The 20,452-nt window shown below is 52.9% G+C and overlaps 1 protein-coding gene across 2 annotated transcripts in view; it reads right to left on the bottom strand.

Annotated features, from left to right (window-relative positions):
* Positions 1-17,317, bottom strand: part of KCNB1 (potassium voltage-gated channel subfamily B member 1) — a 106,921-nt gene extending 89,604 nt beyond the window's left edge. Inside the window, exons 1-2 of one of the 2 annotated variants that reach the window (XM_077187228.1) lie at positions 17,186-17,317; positions 14,850-15,512 (exon numbers count right to left, since the gene is read on the bottom strand). In XM_077187228.1, the coding sequence (XP_077043343.1) occupies positions 14,850-15,416 (567 nt within the window). In that variant the 5' untranslated portion in view covers positions 15,417-15,512; positions 17,186-17,317. Of the gene's footprint in view, positions 1-14,849; positions 15,513-16,388; positions 16,913-17,185 lie in introns of those variants that run through there. The other variant, XM_054644519.2, reaches the window with a different exon arrangement.
* Between the last annotated feature and the right edge of the window lie 3,135 nt (positions 17,318-20,452).

Below are 20,452 nucleotides of genomic sequence, written 5' to 3'. Positions count from 1 at the left end.
GCCAGGAGGGATTATTTGGGATAAATCCTGTGGCACCTTGGTTTCTCTGGCCATTGCAGACCCCAGGCAGTGTCAGCAGCTCCTCCCTGGCACAGATCCCCTGCAGCAGAGCCCAGCACAGCTTTACTCAGCTTTGGGGGACACACAGACCCCTTGGGAGCACTCACTGAGTGAAGCCTACGTGGACACGTCTGGCTGAATTAATTAGACTGGAATAAATAAGCAGTAGGGAAATTGTGTTGAAGGCTTTGGTGGGGGTATTTGCAGCTGAACACAACCACAGCCCCACACAAACCTGGCACAGAGAGCTGCAGATCACTGTTCAGTGTGCACAGATGTGGTTTCTGCAGCAACTCTCCACCTCAGTGCCAGCAGAAACCACGGCAAGCATTGTCTCTGTGATCATCTCTGCACAGAGGCTCAGTGCCAGCTACCTGGAGGCTCTGCACATGCTGCTCTCCCAAATTTGGCTGTTCACTGTCCCTCAGTTCCACACAGCCTGCAGGGCCATGGCTTCCCAGCACAGCTCCCAGGATTGTCTCTCCCAGCAGACAGCAGACTCTGTGCTTGCAATCTAACACACAAGCATGCACAAGGACACTGTCCAGAAGGAAAACAGAGCCCAGGATGCATATTAATTACTGCTGGCACAAAGCCCAGGCAAGGTTGCTGCTCCACAGTCAGGCTATAAATCTGTCCAAATAGGATTCTGACCACGTCTGCCTTGTTTACATTACTAAATTTTATGGCCATGTGATTCTTCACCTGGAGAGGAAGAGCACCCTCGCACAGCCAGTCAAGGGCTGAGATTTATGGCCTGGCTGCTCCCTGGACCCCCAGCCCTGCCCAAGCTCCTGAGAAGTTTTATGCCTTTGTTTTCCCCAGCAGAAGCTTCAAGCCCCCTCCAGGCTGTGGAGATATCCAAGCTCCTGCAGGGACACCCAGCCTCTGTTCTGGCTGCCATAAACACCTGTCAGAGCATTTCTGCTTTCAGAGGGGCCTTGCCATGCATTTTGGGAGGATATTTCCCAATGAGGTCAAAAAGAAGTTCACCCCCCTCTCCTGCAATGAGATTGGCTCTGCAATGCCAGTAGGAGAGAAAAGCAAATGTTGCTTTCACCAGGGAGGGGGAAAGACTTGAGCTGAATGTGTGGCGGCCGACTGAGAGCTGAATTAGAGAAAAAACCAGGTTTCCTTCCCTGTGTCAGGCCTTTCTCACAGCTCCTGGGCCCAGCACTGTCACAGTTACAGGCACAAAAAGCAGATGACAAGAAAGTGTCCAAACAGACAGAAACATAAAATAAAATTTGGATTGTTAAACATCTGTTCCACAGAAACAATTCTCTGTAGGCTTCTTGGATGTTGCAGATGTCACATTAACCTGAAGCACTCAAAAATTTTAACTGGAGGAGGAAAATGTCCCTATTTTTATAGAAACTTCATCAGCACACACTCCTGGCCTCTTCAGTGAAATGGGTCCTTTAACTGCTCCCTCTTTGCTACATGCTTAATGTTAGAAGCTGCTCAAGGCTTGTTGACTTTGAGGAGACCACTCAAATAATGAGTTCTGTGTGTGCTGAAGTTTCCCACTCTCAGCAAGGGTTTCATTTTGCCCCCAGGCAGGTCCAGAGCCCTGTGTGTGCCCAGGGGCAGACAGGGGGGATCAGCTCTGCCTGACACTCGACTGAAGAGGAAACTTTGAAAAAGGATGGGGAAAGGCATCTTCCATCCCTTGTTATTGCACAAACATATAGCTCCAAAAATCTTCATTCTGTCCTGTGTCCCAAAGGAAAACATTTGAAATAATCCATATTCATTGGAGTTTTTAATCCCTCACAAAGCAGAATTCAGCAGGCAGCTAATGAAGAAGACAATTATGCAGCACTTCACACAAAGAGCAAACCAGAACAGGTGCAAAGGCTGGAGCCTTGCCACAGCTGCTCTGCTCTTTGGCACGGGGATTGGTGCTTCACTTAAAACACACTCACACATCCCAACAGCTTAAGGACTCGGCCTGAGAGGAAAAGAGGTGACATTTAAGATTGGTCATTAGCTGCTGACCACCCAGGGTACTAAATCAGGAAGGAGCCAGCCAAACTCAGCTTTATTTGTGCTCCTTCTGAGGGGCACGGCAGAAATGGGGCAGCGCCAGCAGGGTAGTGAGCACACAGGCTGGGCTTGGTTTGCCCCTTGAATCAGAGCTCTGGTGTACAGGTACAGGGCAAAGGAGTGGTGCCCAAAGGACTCTGTCCAACCAGACAAGCTGGGAGAAGCAGAGACAGATTTTCCATCTCTCAAAAGCAAAGAGAGATTTTTGCAGATGTTGGTCAGAGGCACAAGAGACTAAAAATCCCCTCTTGGTGCAGGAAACTCAGAGCAAAGCCACTGCCCAGAGGTGCCAGGAGCAGCCAAGGCACTGCCCAAGGGCTGCCAGGGGGGGATTCCAGTGCCCTGCTGGGCTGCCAGGGGATCCCAGTGCCCTGCTGGGCTGCCAGGGGCACCGAGCACTGGGACTGCCTGGGGCACTGGGACTGCCAGGGGCACTGGGCCTGCCTGGGGCTGTTCCTGGGGCACTGGACCTGCCTGGGGCTGTTCCTGGGCCCACTGAGAGCAGCAGCCCTGGGGTGGCACCGGGACAGGGGCAGCCAGAGCAGTACAGGCCCCGCTCCCTGCCCGGGTGTCCTGGGCTGATAAGGAAATGAGGATTTTGGGACACCTGTCCCCAGTGCTCCCCAGCCCTGCTGGACCCAGCCCCCAGCCCGGGGCTCTGAGCTGGGCTCAGGCACATCCCTGCCCCAGCATCAGCAATGACCCAGACTGATCCCACACCTTCCTTCCCACAGCAGCTCTGGCTTTCTCTGTAAAACGTATTTATTACTCGTTTTGGGGTAGCATACACGAGCTGTGAGTCAAGACCCTGTGGTACTTAGTGCTACATAAACACAGAACAAAAAGACAGAACTTCCTACAAAGAGTTTATGGATTAAATTAATTACATCTATAACTCCTGGAAGTGGCACTGCCATGCTCAAGTTATCTGGACCATGAAGCAAATTTTCCAGAAGACAGTGCAAACTAAGATGTATTTCACAGCCACTTTACAGAAGCTCTTAAGAGCATCTTTAAAAATAACTATTAAGTCAAGTGGGTTTCATTCCTGGCCATTCATTCATAGCCAGAAACTTCATCAAATATGTTCTTTAGCTTGATGAACACACAAAAATAATGCAATTGCATTATGAACACTGCCCCAGTGTTCAGCAGAGAGAAAAGAGAGGCCAAAGACCCCTCTGCTGAGACCCAATGTGCTTGCCCAGCATGATGGAAATCTGATATTTGAGCAGGCATGTGCTGGAGCTATGGCCACAGCTGCAGATGTTAAATGAGACCCTTCCCTGGGATTGCAGGAAGGCTAAAGTTACACCTATAGGATAACATTGTGTGTAAACACAGACAGACAGAGCACAAACACGACAATTATCAAAATGCATTCTGATACCTGATGTGCTCTAGAATGCAGCACATCTTATGCTGGGGGAAATATCTCAAATATCTCCTGATCAGGACAGCCCAAAGTGCCCTGCCCTGCTGAGCCAGACAGGAACCTGGAGTCAGGAAGGGTGAGAGCACACACCACGAGGTGTTGGGTCTGTTGGCACCTTGGGTGGCATGAACAATGCATGAGGAGTCTGGCCCTCAAAAACTCCCTTTGACAACAGTGCTTTGGCCAAGGCAGGGGACTAGGGCTCTGAGCACTAGGAATTAATCATCATTCCTAGACTACACTTCATCTGCCTCAAATTTACCTTAAGGATCCAATATAGCTGGAGTTACCAAACCCACCTCTTCATCAAAATAAACCAAAAGTAAATGCCAGTCATGTCACTTGACATCTCCTCCACAAGGAGGAATTAGAGTTGATGTATCTGAGAGCTCTCGTGGTGCCCCAGGGTGTTCAGCACTCCTGGGACACTGGGCCCAGCCAGGTCCCCAGCACCAACAGCCCCTTTGTGAGTGCACCCCGAGCCTGGCAGGTCCTTCCCAGGGCAGCCCCAGCCTCACAGAACAGGCAGCACCTTCCCGAGCCAGGCTCCTCTCAGCTGAGCTCTGCAGCACCTGCTGAGGTCAGCCAGACTCTGCTTGACCTGGGGAATATCAGAGGCAAAGAAAAACAACTGTGTGGGACTGCCCCCAGTTTAACTCAGCTGCAGCTGTACACTGAGCGGGCAGAACATGGGTGCTCATTTGCTTTTCATCTCTGTTCTACCCCAACAAAAACTGCTCCTAAGGGATGCCAGGTAACCAGACAGAGGTGCTCAGGCAGCTCAGGCCAAGGACTGAGAGGAAAGAACTGGGGTGAGCTTTGCAGCCCAGCTCTGCAGGACGCCCTGAAGCTCTTCTCTGAGCAGAAGAGAAGGAGCAACATAATGTGGGGACACCATGAAACCTGTGACAGCCCCTGGGCGGTCAGCTGGGGGTTAAGGAGACCCTTTGTGGGACCTGCAGCACCTGCTGGGCCCCTTGAGGGTCCCTCCTGCCCAGGGTGACAAACAGAGGCTCTCCTGGAGCAAGGATCAGTCAATCCCATGCTGAGGCAGCTTCAGAGAGCGCTGACAACGCTGCCACCAGCCCTGCTGCTCTCGACCAGGACACAGGGGCTGCTGCCAGTCACAACCTCCCTCCTGCCAGCAGAGACAATTCTGCACTGGTCAAGAAAAGCTCCTGTCTGCTGTGTGCAGCCTGTGTCCAACAGCCCAGAGCTCCAGAGAAAACAGCACTGAGCCTGCTGGATTCACACAGAGGCCAGCACAAAGCGCTGCTCCAGCCCGCCGTGCCTCCCCGTGCCAGCTGTGCTCCCGCCTGTCTCTGGGAGATTTCCTCATTCACTGTGCCTTCTGCACTGTCACATTTCAGTGCAGATTGATAGCAAGAGTTACTGCACCAGGCAGGCGTGAGGATTACTTAATTAATGTTTGTGAAGCACTTTTAGATCCTCACATGAAAGCAGCTAGGAAACGCAACATATAATTATTATGTATTATTAATAAACTTCTGGCGCATTGACAGGAGGGAAGACAACGCTTCTCTTTTTTTATCCTTTTATTTCCAAAAAAGATTCAACTTTTAGGCTATGAAGGACAGATTTCCCAAAAATTCAAGAGTAAGTAAACAAGGAGCGAAAGCTCCCCGTTCCACCAGGAAGGCAGGCAGCAAACACTGCCTGAGGAAGAGAGTCCCACTCCCCATCAGCCCAGGCACTTGGGAATCCATGGCTTGTGAGAGCAGCCAGCTATGGAGAAGTGCAGGGATGCTGCTAACAGTGGAAGTGGTCAAATGCACCAATTACAAGGAGCAGAGAGTTTGTTTAACGTGTGGTCACTATGGTTGACAAAAGCATGCCCTGCAGAAGCAGTGAAGTGTGCAGAGCAAGAGATGGACATTTTCAAACAAACAGAAGAACCACAGCTGCATGAAGCAAGTTTTTCAGAGCTGAGAATGTGCCAGACACAAGCCTGGTTCCCAGAAATACACAGAAACCCAGTGTCAGATGGATTCCTGGGCAGCTCCACAGAAGGGGTCAGCTCTCACGTACTCCAGCTGCTGCTTGAGCATTTATGGCTGGGATCCAGCAGCACCAGGGAAAAGGGGGCCCAGAGATTGGGGGTGAATTACAGCTCTGCCCCCTCCTCCATCACTGACCCTGAGAAGCCTCTGCAGCCTCTCCAAATAAACCAGGACAACCACACTGCTCCCCCCAGCAGGACAAACAGCCAGGATAGACAGACAGCAACCACGGCAGAGCAGGACAGCAGAAGAGCAGACAGTGACACAGAAGGGTCCTCAGGGAGCCAAGCTGATGCTCCTGGTGTGCCTCTACACCTTTCCATCCCTGTTTATGCTGCCATTGGATGCTGTTGCACCGCCCAAGGAAAAGCACATGGAAAGATTCCTTGCCATGGGAAGGTGCTTACTGTAGTTCCTGCCCCTACAAAAGATTTTAAGTGGTGACACTGCAAGAGACCTCTTTGCTCACACCTTCAATTTATTCTTTTAGCAAAATCAGCATTTTTTTTAAGAAATACCACAAGGAATCTCAAATCTGAACATTTGGTAAGCGTAATCATGCTTTAGAAGCATTTTGCCCATCAGTACCAATGAGAAAGCATTTCTGGTGTTTATGCTGTTTATGTACTGCAAATGAGATTTACAGCTCCATTCTGTTCAAAAATGAACTAGAGCAAATGGACTTAAATAAAATAAAACAAAACTAATCTGTGCTTTTGGCTAGAGACTCTGCACAAATCCTAGTCCAAACAGTATCGAGTAAGTTCAACTCATAATAACAGGAACTGATTATTTACAGCAGAAAAAAAGAACTTTCAAATAAATTGTTCCTTCAATTTGCTTTGGCTGTTCACCAGCTTTTGTTAGGGACACAGGTTTTTAATCAGATTAGACGGATACCTGATGGATGCTATCAATGTTAGTTGAACATCAACAAGTGCTTGGTTCTGGCTTTGCTGTTCATTTATCTTGCCCAAACACACAACCAAGAGCCCGAGTGCTGAGCTCAGGCCACCTTCCCCCACTGCAGTGCCAGCAGCTCAGGGAAGGGTCACAAATCATCCACAGCCCTGGAGCAACAGTCACATCACTGCAACCAGAACAACTGCAAACCTCAGCACGACCCCACAGCAATCACAGCGGGAACAGGGAAAGGGGGAACACACCAGAAACTGCAAATCCATCTCCAAGGCCAGGCTGGAAGGAGCTCCCAGGCTGCCCAAGCCTCTGGGCTCTGTTCCTACCAAGGTGGCAGCTGGGGTGTCTGAGGGGACACTGCTCCTGTTGGGTAACACTGGGGTCACTCACACATTATTGCTTCTGCTGTGCTCAAAGCAGAGCTGCTTGCACAGGTGAGCTCTTAATTGAAAATAAATAACTTCCTCTTAGAGGTTAAGTTTGGTGAGAGGGATCCCCACATGGCTGGGCAGGTTTAATGTATATTTGTGCATCTCAATGCCCAGTGCAGCAGTCATGTATTGTGATTATTTGAGCAGTTCACACTGCAGGTTTTGCTGTGTGCTAGGCTGACATCTGCACTCCCTTGCTGCTCAAAACACTTCAGCAGCATCCCCTCACTGGAAACACCCCAGTACAGACCTGCTGCTTTTAGATCTAGCAGAGGAAAACCTGCTATTCTTCTGTACCCACTCATCCCCAAACCTGACCAAGGCTTCCAGCACTTCCCCTGCAGGCTGGGCTCCTTTCAGTGGGAATGCTTAAACAGCAAGGGGGCTGTTTTCTCTCTCCATGCCCTGGCTACGCTGCCTGAGGGCTGCCAGCCCCCTGCAGGATCTCATGGAGGGCACTGCAGGGGCCAAGGAAGCTCATCTAGACATGAAAATGTCCTGGGGACACTGGAGATGTGCAGGCAGGGTCCCCCCAGCCCTGCCCAGCCTTCCCCACTGACCTTGGGCAATGGTCACCTCCTCACCTTAAGATGGGGATAATACATATATCAAGGTTTGTCCTGGCCTTCACTAATCCATCTTTTCAAAGCACTTTGAGAGCTTTGCTTGATGAGCACAGACACTATAATACTCATCTGTTCCAAATACATTCCCTGGGAGTTTTACCCTCCACAGAAGCAGGGCTGGGGCTGCTGGTGTTACTGGGGACCTAGAAAATAAATCTGCTCAGGAATCTAGTGCTTGGGGAGGGCCATGGCCAGGCACCAAGGCACAGTGCTCACCTCAGCCCTCTTCCAGGCTATCCCTACAGTAAAGGGTGGAATTTCTCATTAGAAATCACAACAAGACCTCACCAAGGCATTCTGGTAAACATGTTCAGCAGGTCCCAGGCTGTGTAGGAGACAGGAGAGGCCAAAAAGAGAAACTAGGACAGTGGGGAGAAAGCAGAGACTAGGCCAGCTCAGGGGGAAGGTCTCTACAGGATTTAGAATGGCTGCACTGAGGAACTGGGAATGGCAGGAGGGAAACACGAGGCTGCTGGCCCAGGGGCTGAGCTCAGGGCAAGGTCAGCCCAAGGATGGAGAGTGCCAGGCCTAAAGCAGCTTGGGCAGGCCAGGAGGCACTGGGGCATGGGCAGGGGGTGTCACCAGCCCCTCAGAGCCTGGCTCAGCAGCGTGGAGCCCCAGAGCTCCCCCAGGACCCCAAACCGACCCAGGAGGGAGCTGAGGCTCCAGCTGATCTAGGAGCCAAAGCACACAGCCCCCATCACACCTGATCCTCACCTGCCTTGGCATCACAACGTGGATGCAGGGAGAAGGCTCACCCTGATGCCTTGCTCACACACAGCAGCCCCACAGCGCTGCTGCTGCTGCTGCCAGGCCTCTCCACAGAGTAAATCACCAGGACTGTGTTTATTGCAAGAACTAAGTGATCAGCTGTGAACTTTCTTTGACATAAATATTTTGCCATTAGCAATGACAAATAGCAACGCTCATGTTGTAAAAGTAACATTGGGTTATTCCTCTCCATGGGGGCACTCACATCACGAGAAATCAGAAGGAAATTGTGATTGGAGAAATGGGCAGAAGGAAGACTGTGACAGCAAGGGTATTTGTCCATTGTGTGGGGAGAGTTGAGAGAGGAGTGGATTTTTCCATGGAGCTCTGGAGTGCCTCTGCAGAGCCAGCTCTGGGCACTGTGGTGGTCAGCACAGGGCAGGGCCTGGCCCTCGTGCAGGAGCTTTACACAGGCACCTGCCAAAGCGACACCTGCACCTTGTGCACATCACACCAGCAGAGCCTGGGGCTGGGCCCAGCACTTTTCTTCTGAATCCCATTATTACTAAACCTGTGCAGTTACTGCTGAACAAAACAGGAATTTTCCATTGTTGCAACATTTTCTGCTTTTTGACTGGTGATGTTGGCACCTCAAACCCTGTCTGCTCTCAGGCTGAACAGGATGGGAGAGCACTGAGCAGCGAGGGGAATTAATTTCTCAGAGATTTTTTCCAAAGGTACAAATGAGAGCTGGTGCTTTAAAAATAGCACCAACTATACTTCTATAGCACACGTCCTCCTAGGAATTCAGCCCAAGCATGAAGCTTCTCCCTTCCCTCCAGAGGCAGGCAGGCTCTCATGGATGTGGGTGCTCAGGCAGGACCCCAATCCCCCTCCAGGCTCCCCTAGCAGGGAGTACAGAGAAGTTAAAAATCCAGCAGTGTGCCAACACACACACGTTCATGGTACTCCATGGGCTGCATGGGGAGAGCATCAAACGAAATGCAAGGCCCAGCAATTAACTTTCCTTTGATAGAATTCTCTAGAGAGCACAGAGCTGCAGGCCTGGATGGGAAACAGCTGAGCCCAAACCATCCTCAGAGAGGAGCCAGGAAGTGCCTGCCTGGATGCAGGGGCTGAACAACAGCTCTGGGAGAGCATCCCCTGGCACAGGTGAGGATCCCACCTGCAGAGCTCAGAACCAGCCTATCCCTGGCAGGGGCATCCCATGCAGGAGGCAAGGCCATGCCACAAGAGCTCCCAGCAAGTCACTTCAGAGCCAGGAAAGAGCCAAGGACACAAGTGCCAGGCTGGCAGTTTTACTAGGGTGTGGCTGGGGGCTTTCTGCCCCAGCTGGGGATTTGTGCAGGCTGTAATGGAGAGGAGTTCTGGGAGCTGGCAGCACAGCAATACACTCTGGGCAGGCCCACCGGGGAGACAGAGGACATTGCAGGGAACTAAACATAGGAATTAGGGCTCCCCAGACAAAAGATTTAAGTCCACTGGAAGGACAAGACCCAGAAAGCAGCTGCAGGATGAAAAGAGATTGATCCAGCACAGAAATCACTTGTGTCCACAGGACAGGGCTGTGCTAGAAGCCCAGAGATAAGCTGCAGACCAAAGTGGCAAATCCCTGAACCCAGGGGACAGGCTTTGGAATGAGGCTCTGCTTTTGAGGATCTCTGAAGATATGAGTTCATTTTGGATGAAGGGAAAAAGTCTCCTATATATAGCAAAAAAGCCAAGGCAGTAGCTGCATCACACGAAAATAAGTTACAGATGGAGGCAAAATATGGGAATCTGTCTTTAATAGTCAAAGTCAGCATGTGCCCTGAGCTGGGACCCTTGGAGACAGACAGGACACAGCCAAGATGTGACCCCTGCCATTCAGGAGAGGGGTTTCCTCTGCCAAATGCTAAATTCAGGCAGGTTTAGAGATGAATGAAAACTGCACACCATAAGGGAGGGCCAGGAATAGAAAGCCCATGTGGGGGAAGAACGCTCTAGATGTAGCAAACGCATCTCCAAGAGGCTTTTATCATTCTTATTTTGTCACTACTATCAACAATAATAAGAAAAGAGCTTACAGAGCATCCTCCCCAGTCCCTAAGCAATGCATCCAGAGATTAGCAGCAGAGAGCAGTGGGCAGCAGAGAAAAGCTGTTCAAGGAATGTCGAGGCATGCATAATGAGATTACCAAATTGGAGTTGCATGTTTTCAAGGATAAATGCGATATTATTGCACTGGCAAAGGCATAGCAGGAGCAGGGGAAAAGATGAGAAATAGCCTGTCAGAAGGGAGGGATCAGTGCAGCTGAGCTCCCAACAGGACAGGGACAAGTGGGAAGTGGAGGCAGCGAGGAGGAAAGGAAGTGCACATCCTACTTGACATGCAGATATGCAGAGAAGCTTTTTGCAAAGTGGGTGATGTCATCGTGTTTTTCTCAGCCTTCAGGACAGCAAGAGAAAAATAGATGAAACCAGCACATGCAGAGGAGTCTGTAAGACGAGCAGACTTCCCCCCCACACCCCATGCAACGCTAATTGCTCAAATATTGATCAGGGAAATCATTTGTAAGGACTAAAGGAGGAAAAGAAATACTTTCCTCTTAAGAAGCAAAAAGGGCAATGTTCCTGCAGAGCTGCTGGAAAGGTCCAGGCAATCGGAGAATTTCCAGAACCATAGATGCTAACCTAAGATGTTGAGCTGGTCTCATTTGTTATTTGTTTATATTGGAGAGCTCCAACAACTGCAGTCTTTTATTTTTCAGGACAGCACAGACATGAAGTCCAGCTGGAATTACAGCTGGGCTGGTTCTCCCAAGGGCCAGGCAGGTGAGTGACCTGTTGATCCTAACTAGCCTTGGTTGGTGGAAAGCAGGAGCTACAGAGGGGACTTGGGCAAGCCAGGACTGGTGGCTGGGCTGAGGGTGACAGGAACCAGCTGCCCAAGCTTAGCCTTGGCAAGAGAAGGAGCAATTAGGATCAAAACCCAAACCAGAACGCTGGAGCTGTCTAACCACTACAGCCCTGGCATGGACACTACGCCCGAGGAAAAGCAGCAGTTCTGCCTGGCTTCTGGAGAGCTGCTTTGCTTTCCTGACAAAAGGAAAGCTGCCATGCAACAAAGTGTGAGAGCTACTCCAGAAAATATCTGCACCTCGTCAGCTTCTAGAGTAAACCATGACAGAAACGAGCACCAGAGTCCTCTGTGGTTAAAAATGGATGTTGTGAGTACACCAAAGCACATGAAGAATACTATTTAAAAAACAAAACCAAGAATCAACCACCAAACTATTAAGATAGACTGGGAGAACGATAAAAATAAGCATGAACATGCAAAAACAGTGATTGCAGGAAGAGGAGAAAGCATCCACAAAGCCTGCAGTGAATGTTTGTCAGGGATATGCAGGCAAATAACCACAGGAAATGGGAGAATCAGATCCCTTAAAATATATGCTAAGGTTAGAGGGAGATGAACACAGTTTTATTTAATAACTGCCTGATACTTTTTCCATTTGACAGAGGCCAGGTCCCTGGAGTGCTGCATTCTGTGCCCAGGGGTTCCCCTCTGGGCAGGTGAGGGCAGGGAGCTCAGAGCATCCCAGCCCAGGGCACGGGGCTGAACTGAAACCCCTTTGGGCACTGGGGGCTGCTCCTGGCCCAGCCTGGCCGAGCTGGAGCCGTGCTGGGGCTCTGGGATCACCCGGAGGGGCCGGGCTGTGCCAGGGACAGCAGCGATGTCCCCTCACTGCTGCCATGGGGTGACAGCAGGGCACAGCCCCAGAGCCTCCTCTGCAAACCCGGGGCCTCTCGGGCAGTGGGAATGGGGGGAATGCAGGAGGGCTCTCTCCAGCCACAGACACGGTGAAGCCTCACACATGGAGAGGACCCTGCTTGCCACGATGGTTGGTTTAAAAGCCAGACAGAGCAGTCAGAAGATACAGGTAAATCTCCAGGGGATAAGAAAGCTACAAAAACTATGGTCTCGAGGATTCTTCTTCTCTTATTTGAATGCTATCTTACAACCTGGGGTATGCCACATATTGTCCCATTTAAATAAATAATTAAAAGAAAATCCATAAAAAACAAAACCAGCAAAAAGCATCCAAGAATAAAAAAAAGGCAACCCCAAATTCCTGAAAACCAAGCAACTTAAAAACAAGTCTGTCTGTTTAACTGGTCCCAGTATAACCCAGGAGTAAGCTGGCATGGAGGGGTGAGATGCTGTGCTGTGCAGAAAATGTTAAAATGCAGCCAATGCTGGCAGCCAAAGACCCTGGTTTGGTTTGGCGGAGAACCTGCACCTGTACCCATTTTCTGGACTTCTTAAAGAGAACATGAAGGTATCTTGTATCTGTTGTATGGAAAACCCTTTGCACTGAGTGGAACAAGTCTGAAGAGAAAAAAATAAACAGGAGTAGTTCAGATTTCCCCAACAGCGGCTTTAGGACCTCGCGTGACATTAAACCTCACAACAGTTTACTTTGTTCCCTTCCATAGGAACAGTCTGAGCTCCCAGAGCTGGCAAAGCAGAGGGAGCTGGCTGCAGGAGAGGTGAGAGGAGCTCCCCTGGCTGTGCACGAGCGCTGCACGGAGCAGGCAGCAGGGGAAGGGGGCCAGGAGCTGCCAGGCAGGGCTCAGCCTGGGCCCGCACACCCTGCCAGGGAGCCCGGCCCAGCTGGGCAGGGAATGGCCCAGGCTGCCAATGCCTTCCCCATGTCCTTCCATCAGAGCCTGAAGGGTGAGTCCAGCTATTCAATATGTGGATTGAACTCTCGGGCAGGTGATCAAAGCTAAGGGCATCCTCTGGCACGAGGGAAAGGCAGCCCAGTAGCAGGGAGCAAATCGGATAAAGAGCAGGCTTAGCAGAGCTGCTGTCCCTGCCTGCTAAGCTAATTGTTCAGCAGGCCTGCTTGCCCTGCTAACACACGAGGTGAGTGGGAACCTGTGTTTGGGAACTGCTGCGATATCTGAGGTCTGAGAACACACAGCATCACTCCCATTGCAGTAATGAAGGCACAGAATGGCAGCTTTAAATGCTAAGGGTAATGATGCATTACCATTCCCTCTCAATTAATCCAGAGCCTGCAATGCCGGGTGCACTTACTCCGAGAATTTTCTCAGAAAATGAAGCTAGAGTATTTCATTTATAAATCACAAAAGACACTTATTTGGCAAGAATGACCCTTGCTCGTATACAATAAATCATGAACATCAACAGTCTCTAATGGATTTTGAGTCAGTGCCACAGAAAGCAAAGCCTGGGGCCTGTGTTTCAAGATTCCAGGACTGTGCCAAAGGAGCCTTATAAATTATTAATGTGTTCATCACGGTGTCATCTGTGCCACTGGAGAGATAGAGGCACTCTGGGGCTCTGTTTGACATTAAAGAAGTGATATTGGGTTCAGCAGGCAGACCATGCCTCCCCTTCCCATGCCAGGCTGAGCCAGTCCATGTCTCACAAAATCCCTTCCCCAAAGTTTCTTGCATGCTTTTGGTTCACGATGTGCAGCATTTTGAGAACAGGGAAAAAAGAGGTAAAGAAGTCTGTTTGCACAAGTAGCCCATCCAAGCCAGACTTCCAAGGGATGGAGCCAAGGTCTGCGTTTGCAGATGTTTGTACAGAGAGCACAGAGGCATTACAGAGGTAGCCAGGGCTTCTTGTGACTTCTCTGCCATACAGCGAGGACGTGGGTACACAGAAAATTCAAGTTTTGGTCCCTACTGCTCAGTCTCTCATGCTTTTCAGTTATTCATCCCACAGTTTTCAACCTCTCCCCCTTCACTTTTGTCCCCATGGTTACTGAATCACTGTGTTCGCAGAGATTTTCCTCACTAAAGAAAATGTGACTAACATGAGGCAGCTAAATTATCAGAGCCAACTCTGACATTGGTTTCTCCCAACATGGATCTTATCTTCAAAATGCCTTCAAGTAGACCTGTCCACTGAAACCAACTTCAGAGTAAGCAGCACTTCAGCTATTGACAGAGCTGCATCACTTGCACAGGGAAGAGTTTAAAAAGGCTGGAATCAGGTAAAGGACAAAAATCAAACACCAGCTTTAGCAGACACGCAGCCTAGGAGTGCGTGATACAAATAACTAGGAGACACATTTCACTACAAAAAAAAAATTCAATTAAGCCCTGGAATGGAAGGCATTATTTCCTCACTCTACCCGGCTCTAGGAGTTCAAGCAGAAGTGGCTTCTTGAAAGCCAATTTGATTAAGCAGCAGAAGACTCACACGTTTTAGGCCCAAAGAAATCTCTATTACAAACTGCACCAACACAGGCCAGCGGGTCACAAGCCTAAAATGTTCAGCCACAGCAGTCTTTGCATGCTGACCCCCTGCTCAGAGGAGCTTCTCCCACACTGAGCAGCCCAGGCTGCCCCAGGGACACTCAAACCTCATCCCTTCCAAACTACCAAAAACCACCCAACAACCATTGAAATTGATCTGTATATGAGAGGCCTTCCTCTCCTTCACTCACAGCATCCATCCAGCCACAAGTGCCCAGACACCAAAGCAAGGGCAGCTCCTCAGGGAGCATCACCAGTCGGGAGCCAGTAGACAACAGAGATGTGGAACGCTTACCTTGGCCGCTACGGAGGAGTTGGGCTTCTCCAGGAGGTCCCAGAGCTTTTTCCTTTTCTCAGCACAGCAAGTGTTATCGAATTCCTCCCCTTCCCTTTCCCTCAGGGTCTCCGCTTCTCTCTTCAGCTCCTCGTTCATCTGCTCCTTCTTCTGGTGGTAGCGGGCCTGGCAGCAGGACTCCAGGTAGATCTCGTCCACCCCCCAGTAGTCCAGCTCCTGGCTGAAGGACAAGGCGCACATCTCCTCCATCATGTGCAGCTTGCCGGTGCGATAGAAGTTCAAGATCGAGGTGAATGCCCCGGGGTGCCTGTCGAAGAAGTACTCGTTCTCCTCCAGGTTGTAGTCGTCGCAGATCTCCATGAGGGAGTCGTGCGTGTTGCAGTCTCTGAGCTTACCCAGCCTGGTCCGCGGCAACCTGTCCAAGGTGCGCCAGAGAACCTCGTGGGCCAGCCCCCCCACGTTGAGCTTGACCCTCCGGGAGCAGGCCTTGCTCCTGACGATCTCGGTGGGGTCCGGAGGCAAAGAGGTAGTAGAGCGAGATCCATGCTTATTCATCCCCAGAGGCATCGCGGGTCCCGCTCGGGCTGGACGCGGCTCGGTGCGGCGCGGGGCAGGGCGCGGGGCCGGCGCTGCTCACCTCTCGCTGCCCTCCATGCCCCGGAGCTGCAAGAGAGGCCGCGCGTGGGTCCCCGCCCGCCGCCCCCGCCGCGCCCGCGGGCGGGGAGCGGGGCCGCCAATGGCGGGGGGGCGGCGGCGCTGTCCGCCCGCCGGTGCTGAACCGCGCCCGGCCCGCTCCGAGCCCGGCCCGCTCCACGTGCGGCCGCCGCTGCCGCCGAGCTCCCCCGGGCGGCGGCCGGGGTCCCCCCGCCCCGGCGGGGCTGCGGAGCCGGGCACGGCCCCGGGAGCCCCCCCGGGTGCCGCGTGGGGCGCGGGGCTGCCCCGAGCACCGCTCGGCGATGCGCCCCGAGAGCCGCCGGGCCCCGGCCGGGGTGCGCTGGCACCGGGCCCCCATCGCGGAGCGCCCGGCCCCGCCGGTCCCCGCACCCAGCCCGAGCGGCCCCCAGGGCTGCCCCCCGCCCTGCCCGGCCGTGCAGGCTGCGGAGGCTTTTAGTAACTCCAGCCTTAGAGATTTCCCGAGGAAAGAGCTGGGGCAGGGAAATGGGAGGATTTACAGCCGCTCTAACGACGCGCTCTGCCTCTCTGGGCTGCCCAGGGACGCCCCCCAAGCCCCCCGCACCGGCCTCTGCATAACCGGGAAAGCAACGAAAACGGGAATAAGGAAAAACCCCGAGCCTGTCTTAGGGAGCCGGGTGGCTCCTGGCAGCGCCGAGCACTGTTGCTTACACAAGATGGCACGAAGAGAAGCCCCGGCGCAGGCAGGAGCGGCTCCCCCGTGCACAGCCGGCACAGCTCGGGGCTCGGCCCCGTCCCCGCCGACCCAGCTCCCCCAGCCCCAAAAGCGGAGCCCCGCCGCTGCCTCCGGCCGCCGCACACGGGGAGAGGCTGGCGTGGCCCGGCCCGAGCCCAGCCCTCACCTACCTCCTCCTGCGGGCTCCCGGCGAGGCGGTGCGGGGCGTGCGGGGCCGAGGGCGGCTACATCCTGCGGCGGGGCGGGCGGCAGGGGCGGCCCCGCTCGCATCCCCCCCGGGCAGCCTCAAGGCGGAGGGATGGCGGCGGCGCTCCCGGCTGTCCGCGGAGCCCAGGGGGAGGGGAAGGGAAGCGAGGTAAAGCGGCTCCTTCGGCAGGAAGCTTTCCAAGGCCTTCCCTCGGCTGCGGCTCCCCGCTCCTACCCGCGGCCAGCGCCGGAGCCGCCTCTGCGCCCGCCCCCGGCCCCGTCCCCGGGCCCACGCGGAGCGGAGCCCCGGCGCTGCCGGCCGCTGCCTCGGCTCGGCGATCAACAAGTGCAGCCCGCGGCTCGGCGCGGCCGTGCGCGGCTGTCCCGCGCGGGGCGGAGGGCTCGGGGCCGGGGCCGGGCAGCTCCACCGTGAGCCGGAGCCTAGCATTGCAGCGGGGCCGCCCCGCTCCGCTCCCCGGGCCCTCCCTGCGCCCGCGGGGCCGGCGGCGAGCGCCCAGGCAAGCGAGGAGCCGAGAGCCCCGGCAGGGCCCCGCCGCCTGCCAGGCGGTGCCGAGCCGGGAGCAGCGGAGCTCAGGGAGGTTGCTCATCACCCCGGCTGTGAGCGCGAACCGGGCCCTCGCCCCCACCCCGCTGCCCCTCGTCGGAGGAACGAGCCCACAACCATGGTCGCAGATATTTGCAGAAACAGATAGAAGGAATAGCAACGGATCTCTGCTGCCGATTAGGACTATAAATGCAACGTAAAGCAGCATTTACTAACCTGAAAAAACAGCAGAAATAGAGAAAACGTTGACTTTCCAGGCAACAGCGCAGCAATCGAAGTATTCCTCTGCCAGGCTGTCCCTCTTGTCTCCTTCCTTCACTCCCACCAGAGAAAATGGCCCTCAGCAACAGCCTGGAGAGCCATTAGCACCAATTAGTATCACTTAATGCAGTTCACCTGTTTGGACTGGTGTACCAGGGGTACAGCTGTGCCCTTCTCTTGCCTTGATTGCTCGTGGCTCCTGGACTCCAGTGACAGTTCCTGAAACTGGAGCCCCGTGTCTGATTTTATGTAATTAATTAGGAAAAATGACCCCCAGTGCTGCTTTCCCCCATTAGCTGTGTTTCTCTCGCCTGTGCCTGGCTCCTGATGCCCAGTGCTCTAATGTCAGTGCTAGACTGTTATATTTGTTGTTTGAATGCCTACATCTTCCTGAGAGGTCGCTTTCTGAAATCCCAAACAGTGCTTTTGTCCAGTACTTCACACAGCTGTGTATCAGCTGTACATTTAGGAATTTCTTACAAGGAGTTGGTCACTACCTTCCTTTTGGAGAAGAGGAAATTAAGATATAGAAAAGCAAGATCACCCAGAAAAGGATGGAAGGAAGAATTGGGAATAAAACCTGTTGACAAGCTTAATCCCAGCTCAGGGCCCCTCCAGTGAAGTAGCTCCTCCTGCCCCATGAATACTTACAATGCAGGACAGACATCAGGGCAATATTGAGAGCACTTCAGCTCTCAGTCGGCTCCTTCAGCTTTGTCATCATTTCTCCTCCACACCCGACTTTACTCCCCTTACAACAGAGACAAAACCCCTGACTAGGAAGCTCAGTCTGTTAATGATTATAAAATGCTTTGAAACTTCCAGCTGGCAGGTGCCACAGGAGAGCAAGGGTTTGTCAGCACTGACCTCCTGGGCACATTGTCTGCCCCCGTGGTGCTGGGAGGGAGAATGACAAGTGGCCTAATGCAGGGAGATGCGTCACATTCGCAGTAAATCACTGGGGGAGAGGCACCTTGGCGTTGTTAGCAGGGCATTGGAACTTCCTGCGTCAGGCAGGCTCCATGCCACTGCCACTGACGTGCTCTGCCCAGGGGCTGCAGAGGCAGCCCAGGCTCCTGCAGAGCCGCCCTTCCACACTGCTCCTCTGGCCACTGCTGAAAACGGCTCTGAGGGAGCTGGGAGAGGGAGCCCTGCCCAGGGCAGCCCCTCCAGCTGGCTCTGCCTGGGGCGATCCACGAGCCTGGGGGGAGGAGAGGATGTTTCCACCCCCAGGACATCTGTTCCCTGCAGCATTTCTTGTCCCACACGAAGAGTTTGTCAGCGAGGGGCAGTGCAGGCCTGGAGATGCAGAAATGTGCATCCCGCTCGCTCTTCTCCAAGGTTATTTCACCCACTCTTGGTTTGGATACACATTTCGATTGATATTTTTGTACTCTGAGCTTTGCAAACTCAATTTATGGTTTGTTATTTCCCCAGCCTGTGGAGCTGGCCAAATGTTTGGATGCAGTTTGTGCAAACCCCGTTTCTCTCGGGTATTACAGCATTTATTGACAAGGAAACACCTCAAACCCCGAGCACCTCACAGGAAATATGCAGAGCACAGCAAAGATGTGTTCTCCTGGGCCTGCATTCAGTGGCATAGACATATCTGGATTTCACTGCCAGGCAGAGCAGCTCTGTAAGGCAGTGCTTGTTGAGCTACAACATGAGAAGGAAATAGGCTGAGCCTAAATGTGGAAATAAACATCCCTCTGCTGATGAGCAGTGACTCCTCTGCCTGCATAAGGAAAGCATCACATCTTCTCAAACACGGGACACGGGACACTCTGGCATCTTCCTGTCCATCCTCTGAAGCAAAGGGAAGGCTGGTTCACTGCATTTCACTGCTGACAGGAAAACCAAGGGCTGTGGGGAAAGGAAGGCTCCTGGTCCCTCTGCAAGGCGGGGCCCAGCCCTGTCACAGCCGTGGCGTGTGGGACACAGGGTCCCCACGGGGAGGGGAGCAGCTGCTTTGGGAGCCCCGAGGTTTGGCTGGTCCCCATTGCTGAGCTTCACACTCTGAAAGGAGCTCTGAGGTAACCATAACCCACACTGTTCTTGCAGCCCAAGGGCCCTTGTCCTTGGGAGTGGGAAAGGCAATCACACACAATAAACTGCCTCTGTTGCAGAGCGTTTCCTATCATGTCCCTTTAAGACTTCCCTCAGTTTCCTGGGATTTTCTTTCCAGACTGGAAACACTTTAGGTACAATGGAGATTTTCTTTTATAGCCCAAAATTCTTTCCCTTAAATGGGAAAAAAATTATCAGGTTCCTTGGCAGAGATCCATAACAAGTGTTGAAAAGTGCAAAAAGAACTGAGATAGATAGTGCTTGTGCTACTGAGAGCCCAGGAGCATGGAAATACTGGAATACCAGGGGGAAATACTGGAAGCAGACAGCAAAATACAATCCAAAAATGAACTTTAAAGAAAGAGAAAGAGTTGAAGTTTTCAGCTTGTCGAAACTTTCTGGATGCATTTTGAAGTCGCGGGGTGCCCCAGACGCCCTCGTTCCAGGCTGGCTTCCCTCCCTGCTGCTGCCCCGAGGAGGGGCTGGCAGAGCTGCAGCCCTGCTCACAGCAGCTCTCTGGAGGAGGGCAGGAAGCACTCCAGGTTATCAGAGAGGCTCCAGGTTCAGGTCCCCACAGAGCCCACTCGGGGCCATCCCCGCGGCGCTCTGCCCCTCTCAGGGTGTGCATTTCCTCCATGCCTCTGTCCAGTGTCTGTCTGTGCTCACTGACCACAGGCACTGCCCTGGCTCCTCTTGCAGGGATGGCTCTGGCACACCCACCTCTCCTCTTTTCATCATGAGGATGACTCTGGGGGCACTGGAAGCTATGGAGGCACCAGACTCTCCCCTAAGGTGTGTGAAACATCCCCTCCTGGCTGTGCCTGCCTTGTTCACAGCAGGTTTGAGACCAAATACAATTGCTTTGGGAAGGAAAAATACAGAGTTCTGAAAAATACAGATTGGGAAGGAAATAACCAAATTTCTGCTGGTTGAGGAATGAAAAGCCTCCAGTGGGTTGATTTTTCCCTGTCACCCATCTGCTTGGGAACTTGCAAAAGGATCTGAGAAATTTTCTCCTACCTATCAACAGTGTAGGCCAAATGCTTGGGAGAGCCAGGGACCAGGACCTGGAGGCAGCAGCACTCCCAGGGATGCATAGGCAGGAGGCCCTGCCTGCCCTCATCTTCACAGCAGGGCAAGAGGAGCCAGGTC

The sequence above is a fragment of the Agelaius phoeniceus genome, chromosome 17, assembly GCF_051311805.1.
Source record: "Agelaius phoeniceus isolate bAgePho1 chromosome 17, bAgePho1.hap1, whole genome shotgun sequence".
Lineage (NCBI taxonomy): Eukaryota > Metazoa > Chordata > Aves > Passeriformes > Icteridae > Agelaius > Agelaius phoeniceus.
The sequence above is the reverse complement of the archived record's forward strand: the minus strand, read 5'-3'. Positions and strand labels throughout refer to the sequence as shown.